This window comes from Dipodomys ordii, unplaced genomic scaffold (genome assembly GCF_000151885.1).
Source record: "Dipodomys ordii isolate 6190 unplaced genomic scaffold, Dord_2.0 Scaffold29, whole genome shotgun sequence".
Lineage (NCBI taxonomy): Eukaryota > Metazoa > Chordata > Mammalia > Rodentia > Heteromyidae > Dipodomys > Dipodomys ordii.
This window is the reverse complement of record NW_012267245.1, coordinates 3,366,325-3,376,410: the sequence shown is the minus strand read 5'-3', so window position 1 is coordinate 3,376,410 and position 10,086 is coordinate 3,366,325. Positions and strand designations below refer to the sequence as shown.

Sequence of the window (10,086 nt, the reverse complement as noted above, 5' to 3'; positions counted from 1 at the left end):
GCAGGGTCAGCTTTCTGGCCAGCTTGAAAGGCCAACAAGTCCCAGGAGGCCTCAGCTAGGGCAGTGGCCGCCCAAGGGCTGAAAGGCTAGGAGAGCAAAGCCATCTGGGGGCTCCCCCCCCCACCGCCCGCCCCGCCTGGAATCTGGGAAGTGGAAGGGGGGGGCGTGACTGGAGATTGAGTCTGAGGGCGGGTCTCGGGGGGTCTTTGTGTTCCTGGAGACTGCAGTTCTGGTGGGCCGGTGCCTGTGCCAATTGCTGGGTTGCCATGGTTACCCGGGGATGCCCAGCACTGAGCATCACCCTCTCCTCCTCCCTCCCTGCCTCCCTCCCTCCCTCCCTCCCCACAGGGGGAGGGGCAGCGGGTACCAAGGCACGCGCCAGGTAGATTCCTGGCGCTGGCCAATGAGGGCTGAGAATCGCCGTCGCCAGGAAACGGTAACCAAGGAACGGTTGCCTTGGGAATCTCCTTCGCACACCCGGCTTGGCTGGGTTGTGGGCTGCCAGGGAGGGCCAGGGCCGGCCACGCCACCCGAGGAGCCCGAGCCAGCCCAGCTGAGGCCTTTCCCCCTTTCCCTGCTCACCCCTTGGCCCTGGCCCGCCAGGCTTGTAGGATGCCCCCTGCTGGGCTGCAGCTGGGAATAACACCAGGCTCTCTCCCCCTTTCCGACCACCCCCCCATCCCCCCCCATCCCCCCCCAGTGGGATTCCTCTCCCCACCCAAAATTGGCTGCCTGGGGCCCTGACTGCTGAGCTCCCCACCCCTCCCTCTCCCCAGGGCTCTGTACACTTACGAAGAGGGCTCCGATGACCTCAAGCTTGCTGCCTCCGGAGGTAAGAATTTCAGCCATTCCTTCCCTTTTCGCCCCCCCCCCCCCCCCCCCCCCCCCACTTTGTGGTTTCCTTCCCCACCCCACTGGCTGCCAGCCATCCTCCAGCCTCCCGCCGTACACTTGCCTGGCGCCTGTCCTTCTCTCTTGTCATCCTTCTTTTTCTTTTTTTTGGTCAGTTGTGGGGTTTGAACTCTGGGCCTGAGCGCTGACCCTGAGCTCTTCAGCTCAAGGCAAGCGCTCTACCACTTGAGCCACGGCGCCCCTTCCGGTTTTCTAGTGGTTCGTTGGAGATCAGAGTCTCACGGACTTTCCTGCCCATGCCTGGGCTGGCTTTGAACTGTGTGATCCTCAGATCGCAGCCTCCTGAGTAGCTGGGATGACAGGCGTGAGCCACTACTGGCCCCTGGCAGGTCCTTATTGTTTGATGGCTGAGAAGGCTCAGAATGGGACATAAGATAAACAGCCATTAGAGCAGGGGCCTTCGCTGGGTGACTGAGATTGGCACCCTTTTCTCCAGTGCCGGAAGACTTTATTAAGGTGCTGAGCACCTGGTAGAATGTGCAGAGAGAGAGAGAGAGAGAGAGAGAGATGAGGAGGTGTGAAAAACAACACCTGCTCAGTCCTTTCCCACACCAGGCCCTGGAGGAGAGAGAGGCAGAGCTAGGTCTCATCTGGCCCTGGCCCCAATCGCATAAAACTTGGGGGGGGCCTCCAGATCTCATGGGTGAAGATCTCTGGGGGGTTCTGGGTCGTCTGTGGGATGTGGATTGAGACCCAGAATCCTGACGTCCTCCTGATCTCCCCAGAAGGGGGCTTGCAAGAACTTTCCGGCCACTTCGAGAACCAGAAGGTGATGTACGGTTTCTGCAGCGTCAAGGACTCTAAAGCTGCCCTGCCCAAATATGTGCTCATCAACTGGGTACGTGCCTGTGCCGTGTGGGGGGACTGTCCAGCCCCCCCCCAAATTCCCATCCCTCTTGCGTCGGTCATGGGGCTTGAACTCTGGGCCTGGGCGCTGTCCCTCAGCTGTTCAGCTCAAGGCAAGCGCTCTACCACTTGAGCCACAGCACCACTTCCAGCTTTTCCTGGGTCTGTGGTACTGAGGAATCAAACCCAGGGCTTTATGCATGCTAGGCAAGCGCTCTACTACTAAGCCACCTTCCCAGCCCCTCTCGGGCTTTTCTGATCTCCTCTTTACTGGGTACTTTGCAGGTGGGTGAAGATGTGCCTGATGCCCGGAAATGTGCGTGTGCCAGCCACGTGGCTAAGGTGGCTGAGTTCTTTCAGGTGTGTTGCAGGGGTGGGGGTAGGGGTGAGGGGTGCCCAGGCTCCCCTGTGTTCTGGGGGAGGGGTGGTGATAACAAGAGGCAGTATCGATGCCACCTGAACCCTGCTTTCTGTTGTTGTTTTTTGCCGGTCCTGGGGCTTGAACTCAGGGCCTGGGCACTGTCCCTGAGCTGCTTTGGCTCAAGGCTAGCACTCTACCACTTGAGCCACAGCGCCACTTCCGGCTTTTTCTGTGTCTGTGGTGCTGAGGAATCGAACCCAGGGCTTCTGTGCATGCTAGGCAAGCACTCTTACCACTGAGCCCAGCCCCTGAACCCTGCTTTCTTGTGCAAGGGCGTGGATGTCATCGTGAATGCCAGCAGCGTGGAAGACATCGACGCAGGCGCCATCGGACAGCGGCTCTCCAACGGGCTGGCCCGGCTCTCCAGCCCGGTGCTACACCGACTGCGGCTTCGGGAGGATGAGAATGCTGAGCCGGTGGTCAGTGTGGGCCTGGGGCGGGCAGGCCCCTGAGACGGGGGGGCCGTCTCCACTCCCCGGTCTGTCTGTGCATGCGCGTTCAGTCGTCAGTGCCAGGCTGCTTCCTTCCGCAGGGCACCACCTATCAGAAGACCGATGCCGCCGTGGAAATGAAGCGGATTAACCGGGAGCAGTTCTGGGAGCAAGCCAAGGTGCAGGACCCCCACCCTAGCCGTTGTGTCTAGTTCCCATTGGGTGTAATTCTAAATCCCCGATGGTGTGTCCCAACCTCATGTTCCCACAGCCCAAGGAGGGAGTCCTTTAGGCCTCCTGTGCTTTCCTCCTGGTGGGCATTGGTGGCTCCCGCCTGTCATCCTAACTACTCAGGAGGCTGAGATCTGAGGATCACAGTTCAAAGCCAGCCCGGGCAGGAAAGTCCGTGAGACTCCTATCTCCAATAAACCACTAGGAAACCGCAAGTGGCGCTGTGGCTCAAGAGGTAGAGCGCTCGCCTTGAGCTGAAGAGCGCAGGGACAGCGCCCAGGCCCAGAGTTCAAGCCCCACGACTGACAAAAAGATTCCTCCCTCCTCCCCCTACCCCAAATTTCCAAAATAGTCCCCCTTCTCAAGCCCGATCAAGGGGTAGGCTGGAAGGGCAGGCCCTCCCTGATGCTCAGGGCCTGGCCCTTCTCTGGCGAGGGGCTTGCAGAAAGAGGAGGAGCTGAGGAAGGAGGAGGAGCGGAAGAAGGCCCTGGACGCCAGGCTGAGGTTCGAGCAGGAGCGGATGGAGCAGGAGCGGCAGGAGCAGGAAGAGCGAGAGCGGCGCTATCGCGAGAGAGAGCAGCAGATCGAGGAGCACAGGTGAGCCCCAGCCCTCAGGCCCAGGCAGATGCGCCCCCCCGGACCCGCCCCCCCCCAGGCCACCACCCACCCTGATGGGGTGCCTGTCGCTTGTCACTCCAGGAGGAAGCAGCAGACTCTAGAAGCTGAAGAGGCCAAGAGGCGGTTGAAGGAGCAGTCGATCTTTGTAAGTTCTTTCCCAGGGCTTCCAGACTCTGGTCAGGGACACCAAGATGGGGGGGGTGTCCATGTTTTTGGGGCTGTTTCAGTGGAAAAAGCTGGAAGTGGCGCTGTGGTTCGAGTGGTAGAGCGCTTGCCTTGAGCTGAAGAGCTGAGGGACAGCGCCCAGGCCCAGAGTTCAAGACCCACGACCGACAAAAAAAAGAAAGAAAAGCTTGTTCTCATTAGAAGCCAGTGGCTCACACCTGTCATCCCAGCTACTCAGGCGGCTGAGATCTGAGGATCCCGGTTCAAAGCCAGCCCGGGCAGGAAAGTCTGTGAGACTCAACATCAATTAAGCATCAAAAACATTGTGGAAGTGGAGCTGTGGCTCAAGTGGTAAAGTGCCACCTTGTGCCAAAAATAATAAATAAATAAAATCTAAGGGACAGCATCCAGGCCCTGAGTTCCAATCCTAATACTCCCCAAAAGTTTGCAGAGCCACGTGAATGAATACGGGCCGGTGCTTCAGTCTGCTTGTCCCCACATCTGTGGACATTGGGAATGAACCCCTCATCTGTGGAGGGCACCGTGACAATCACAGCCAACTCAGGCTGTGAAGTAGTGGGGATTGAACTCAAGGCCTCACACACTGTAGGCATGGATTTACTGTTTGCTATTTCAGACATTCCTCAAGGATCAGATTGGAGTGGGGTGTGCAGCTCCATAAGGGGGAGACTCCCGGCAGATTTGGGCCAGTGTGGCTGAGAAGCCCCTGGTCCACTTGAGGCTAGGAGGGGAGGATCAACCTGTTTTTATCGGGACTGGCACCAAATGGCTGCCGAAGGCACTAATCACATCTATCTCTGGAGATGCTGTGTGGTTGGTAAACCAGCTTATAGTGCTTATCCAGGTACCAAGTACCAAGTGTCTTCTTGAAAATTAACTGATGCATGTGTGTGTGTGTGTGTGCGTGTGTGTGTGCGCGCGCGCGCCACAACTCCCCTTCTGGCTTTTTGCTGGTTTATTGGAGGTAAGAGCCTCATGGACTTTCCTTCTCAAGCTGGCTTTGAACTGCCATCCTCAGATCTCAGCCCCCTGTGTCAATGGGATGACAGGTGTGAGCCATCTCTGCTCAGCCAGACATCCTGTTTCTTTTCCACTTGATCTTCCACCCCCTCCGTTTTCCCTGTGAGCGGCAGGGGACTGAACGGGAGGCTTTTTGGTCTAGTTAGATCACAGCTTGTGCGGCTGGCACGTGTGGACCTCAGTCTTCATCCTGTTCTGCTTGCGGGGCGGGGGAGGGTGACCCCAGGAACAGGAAATGATGGCCCAGTGTCATCTGTGCTAAATGCTAGGAACTCCGTGTAGGAAGCAGGGAAGGAAATGATCCCCATGGACTGAGGATTGTGTGTGTGTGTGCGTGCATGCGTGCATGTGTGTGTCCCCTGAGGATTGAACTCAGGGCCTGTGCACTGTCCCTAAACTTTTGTGCTCAAAGCTACTACTGTCCTATGACTTTGAGCCACAGCAGCCATTTCCAGCTTTTTGATGGTTCACTGGAGATGAGTCCCATAGACTTTCCTGCCTGGGCTGGCTTTGAACCACGATCCTCAGACCTCAGCCTCTGGAGCAGCTGGGATGACAGGCGTGAGCCACTGGCACCTGGCTCTTGGCTGGGGACCTTTTACCTGGAGGCAGTACTCAAAGGGGCTGGACTTGGTGGGGGTCAGGCTTAGCAAGGGCGGGGCTCCTGGTGGGAAATGATGCTGTGGTTTGGGTTGAGGAGTTTGTCAGTATCTCAGACTATGTCTGGCATAGGTGGCTCATGCCTGTAATCCTTAGCTTACTCAGGAGGCTGTGGAGCTGTATGTAGCTCCAAATGGCAGAGCCCTATCATAGAGCACAAAGTCTTAGGATTGGGGATCAGGCCCTGAGTTCAAGTCTTGACAATCACCACCACCTCTCTCCCCCGCCCCCTACAAAAAAAGCTGGAAGTCGGGCTTAAGGGCTAGCTGTAAGCAAAAAAGCTCAGGGACAGCACCCAGCTCCTGAGTTCAAGCCCCAGGACCAGCACTAAAATAAACACATTTGAATAAAATGAAATCTCAGCCTTGGTGGGCAAGTTGGGGCGAGGCAAGGCAATGATGTAGGAGCCATTGCAGCTGTTGTGAGGTAAGAGGAGGAGGGGGTCAAGCAGGAGCTTGCCCAGTTGCCATCTTAAAACCTAACAAGGCCAGATACAGTGATTCAAGCCTGTAATCTTACCTGCTTGGGAGTTAGAGATCAGGGCAATCCTGGTCCCAGCCCAGCTCAGGCATAGAAGTTTGTGATACTCCATCTCAACCAATGGCTGGGGGTGGGGATACACACTGCCAGGGAACCTGGCATGATACATAGACCTTAGCTTGAAAGTAACCAACGCACTGGGTGCTGGTGGCTCACGCCTGTCATCCTAGCTACTCGGGAGGCTGAGATCTGAGGATTGTGGTTCAAAGCCAGCCAGGGCAGGAAAGTCCATGAGACTCTTACCTCTAAAAAAAAAAAACAACAGAAAACTGGAAGTGGCGCTGTGGTTCAAGTGGTAGAGCGCTCGCCTTGAGCTGAAGAGCTGAGGGACAGCATCCAGGCCCAGCGTTCAGGCCCTACAACCGACCAAAAAAAAAAAAAAAAAGCCAATGCAAAAAGGAGCTCAGGCATGGCTCAGATGATAGAGCACCCACCTAGCAAAGTCCCCAGGTCTTGAGTTCAAGTCCCAAGACTGGCACTAAAAAGAAACCCAACGAACAGCCAAGAGAAGAGGCGAATGGCCAGGACACTTGCTTTGCTTTCCAGGGTGACCAGCGGGATGAGGAGGAAGAGACCCAGATGAAGAAGTCTGAATCGGAGGTGGAGGTGCGAGCGTGGGGTGAGGGGAGGGGAGGGGTAACCGGGGCTGCCTGCTGGACCCCGGCCAGCCCTGCTCCAACCCCTCTCCCCCCCTGTGCTGTCAGGAGGCGGCTGCCATCATCGCCCAGCGCCCTGACAACCCGCGGGAGTTCTTCAAACAGCAAGAGCGCGTGGCCTCGGCTTCGGGCGGCAGCTGCGAGGCACCCACACCCTTCAACCATCGACCAGGTAGCCCCCGCCCCCCTGTCCCTCCCTGACCCTCCTCCTCCTCAGGTGATGCCCCCCTCTCCCCCCCACTCCAATCAGCCTCTGTGGCAACTCTTTCTTGGAAGAGAGGAAAAGGCAAGACCGCCCTCCCCCCACCTCCACCCGTGGCTTGCTGGGTGGCAGCGCCCCCTGGAGGGTGGAGGTGGTAGTGTTCAGTGTGTCCGTGTTGGGTCTTGGCTGGGCAGGGGCTGGTGCTTGGGGCCCACTGGGCAGCTCGGGTGTGGGTCCGGGCACACCATTGGCTGCTGGGAGCCGGCCCGGCCGGGTGGCTAGGTCCGGCCGGAAGGGGCTTTGTGGGTGCATGTGTGCCAGGCTCTTGGCCTGACCTTGAGCTCCAGCGCCCTGGATCCCGGGGTTCTCCTGTGTGTTTGGCTTTTTGCCCCTTGCAGTTTCAAACCTCCCTCTGCGGTGCCCTTCCACGCCCTGTCTGCTGGTCTCAGTGTTTGCTTGGTCCTGCCTTGGTTTCCCCCCCCCCCCGGGGTGGGGCAGGCTGCGTCCCTGGTGCTTGTTGCTCTGAGCGGCTGGGCTGGCCGAGATCGTGGCGGGCTCGTGGCTGTGTGTGCGTGGCTGGTGGTGCTGGTGGCAGCATCTGGTGGCTTGAAGCTGCGGCCCCCTCCCGCTTGGCTGAATGTGTGTCCTGGCTGGAAGGGGGCTTTGGATGCCTAGGGCTGCCCTGGGGGTGGGGGGGGCGGGGTGAGGCCTTGGGGCAGGGAGGGGTAGGAGAGACTGACCCTCTCTTGTCCTCTGTCTCTTTCTCTGTCTGTCTCTCTCGGCAGGTCGTCCGTACTGCCCTTTCATAAAGGCATCGGACAGTGGGCCTTCCTCCTCCTCCTCTTCCTCCTCTTCCCCTCCACGGACTCCCTTTCCCTATATCACCTGTCACCGCACCCCAAACCTCTCTTCCTCCCTCCCATGTAGGTAGCAGCCCCAGGCCTCGGCGGGGGGTGAGGAGGGCCCCCGCTTCCCAGAAGCCCCCTGGCCCTTGCTCCCCCAGCCTGACTGCTGACCTCTGCTGTCTGTCCCCAGAGCAGGTACTGCCTGCCTCTTGCCCCTGGCCCTGAGGGCCACTGGCCCCCAGGGGCCTGGTTTACAGGGTCTGAAGCTGTGGTCCGGCCCCTGGTGGGGGGGGCCTGGGGTGCTCCCAGCCCCCCACCCAGACTCCAGAGATGAGGTGGTGAACAGTCCTGCTCCCAGCTGGCTCCCCAGCCCGCGCTGACCGGCTCTGGGCTTTTGTTCTCTACAGGCAGTCACCTGGACAGCCACCGCAGGATGGCACCCACCCCCATCCCCACCCGGAGCCCCTCGGACTCCAGCACGGCCTCCACCCCTGTCACTGAGCAGATCGAACGCGCCCTGGATGAGGTCACAGCTTCTCAGCCTCCGCCGCTGCCTCCACCGCTCCCACCAGCTCAGGGTGAGAGGAGGGGTGGGGGTGGGGGGGACTCCTAACAATTTCTTAGGCTGGAAACGCTAGGTTGCCTAACAGCTCCCCAGGGACCTGGACCACCAATATCACCCCCTCCACCAACCTACCCCTTCCACATCACTACCACCCCCCCTTCACCCCTGCCAAGAAGTAAATGTGACAAGGCAGAGGAGCCTTGGCATTGGCCCTTTTCTACACCTCAGACTCATCTCTGATGGGGTATTAGGATTTCCTGCATCTGCCCAGTAGCTTGAAGACACCAGATTTACCGCAGCTGGGAGCCGGTGGCTCACACCTGTCATCCTAGCTACTCAGGAGGCTGAGATGTGAGGATCAAGGTTCAAAGCCAGCCCAGGCAGGAAAGCCCATGAGACTCTGATCTCCAGTAAATCACTTGGAAATCCGGCAGTTGTGTTGTGGCTCAAGGGGTAGAGCCCTCACCTTGATCTGAAGAGCTGAGGGACAGCGCCCAGGCCCAGAGTTCAAGCCCCACAATTGCCCCACCAAAAATAAACAAGATTTCCTGGGTCTGCGCAGTGGCTTGAAGACACCAGATACAGCCAGGGCAGAAGGCACCAGGCTTGCTTTGGCCAGAAGTCATTCTTGTCTTACTCGGTGGGTGGACCGGACCTTCCGCAAGGGAGGGCTGAACCTCAACATCGTGTCCTCCGTTTGTGTGTGACAGATACCCAGGAGCCCAGCCCTAGCCTGGACCACGAAGAGACCAGCAAGGAGGCCCCAGCAGCCCCAGCCGCCGCCGCCATCCCCCCCCAGGCCTGGGCCGGCCGCGTGGAGGAGCCCGCGCGGGCGCAGGAGCCTCCCCCGGGGCGAGGAAGCCCCTTGGAGGACTCGATGTTCTCCGAGCCTCCAGAGCCCCCCGTCCGGGCCGCCCCAGAGGAGCCTGTCCCTGCCGACGCCGCCTGCACCGCTCACACCATTGACACCGACACTGCCACCGCCGTTGCCAACGCCCCTGCCCCCGCCAGCCTCATTGACCTATGGCCTGGCAACGGGGAGGAGGCTGCAGCACCCCAGGCTGAGCCTAGGGCCCCCACACCGCCCTCGGGTGCTCAGGTCCCCCCGGCCCAGGTGCCTCTGCTGGACGAGGCGGCCCGGGAGCCGCTGCCGCCGGCCAGCGAGGGCTGTGCCAGCCTCCTCAACTTCGATGAGCTGCCTGAGCCGCCGGCCACCTTCTGCGACCCGGAGGAGGAGGAGGAGGAGGAGGAGGGGGAGGCGGAAGGGGAGCCCCTGGCCGCCCCCCAGACCCCAGCTCTGCCCTCCGCCCAGGGGGAGGTGGAGCAGGAGGCGGAGCCGGAGCTGGAGCCGGAACCCCACCTGCTGACCAATGGCGAGACCACCCAGAAGGAGGGGACGCAGGTGGGCGGGGCTGCGGCCTTAACCGGGACCCAGGCGGTGGGAACCTCCGTTCCGCGGTTCCCTTGGGCAGGGCGTCCGCGTTTCCCTGGCAACCGCTGGTGGGCTCCCATTGGTTGCGAGGAAACGGCCTCGGGTCTTGATTGGTCGGCCCCAATCCTGGTGGGCGGGGCCCAGTGACCCGGCCTCCTTTCGCCCGCCCCCACCCCAGCAGGCCAGTGAAGGGTACTTCAGTCAATCACAGGAGGAGGAATTTGCCCAATCGGAAGAGCTGTGCGCCAAGGCTCCGCCCCCTGTGTTCTACAACAAGCCTCCAGGTAGCGCTCCCCGGGTGGGTGGACGGGCGGACGGACGGACGGAGGGGAGGGGAGGCGTTCTGGGGGAGCGATGGGGTTTGGACGTGGGCCGGCTGGGCTCGTCTTCACCCCCCTTCCCTTCCCTCCCCACCGCCCGCAGAGATCGACATCACCTGCTGGGACGCCGACCCGGTGCCCGAGGAGGAGGAGGGCTTCGAGGGGGGCGATTAGCGGCGGCGGCGCCCTCCGGCTGCCCTC

At 60.3% G+C, this 10,086-nt stretch overlaps 1 protein-coding gene across 1 annotated transcript in view; it reads left to right on the top strand.

Moving 5' to 3' along the window:
• Positions 1-10,080, top strand: part of Dbn1 (drebrin 1) — an 11,099-nt gene extending 1,019 nt beyond the window's left edge. The window contains exons 3-15 of the mRNA XM_013015993.1: positions 777-832; positions 1,638-1,750; positions 2,044-2,118; positions 2,452-2,598; positions 2,712-2,789; positions 3,287-3,438; positions 3,541-3,604; positions 6,412-6,471; positions 6,570-6,693; positions 7,976-8,146; positions 8,844-9,535; positions 9,744-9,849; positions 9,989-10,080. Coding sequence (XP_012871447.1) covers positions 777-832; positions 1,638-1,750; positions 2,044-2,118; positions 2,452-2,598; positions 2,712-2,789; positions 3,287-3,438; positions 3,541-3,604; positions 6,412-6,471; positions 6,570-6,693; positions 7,976-8,146; positions 8,844-9,535; positions 9,744-9,849; positions 9,989-10,059 — 1,909 coding nt within the window. The 3' untranslated portion in view covers positions 10,060-10,080. The remainder of the gene's footprint in view (positions 1-776; positions 833-1,637; positions 1,751-2,043; positions 2,119-2,451; positions 2,599-2,711; positions 2,790-3,286; positions 3,439-3,540; positions 3,605-6,411; positions 6,472-6,569; positions 6,694-7,975; positions 8,147-8,843; positions 9,536-9,743; positions 9,850-9,988) is intronic.
• Positions 10,081-10,086: the final 6 nt, after the last annotated feature.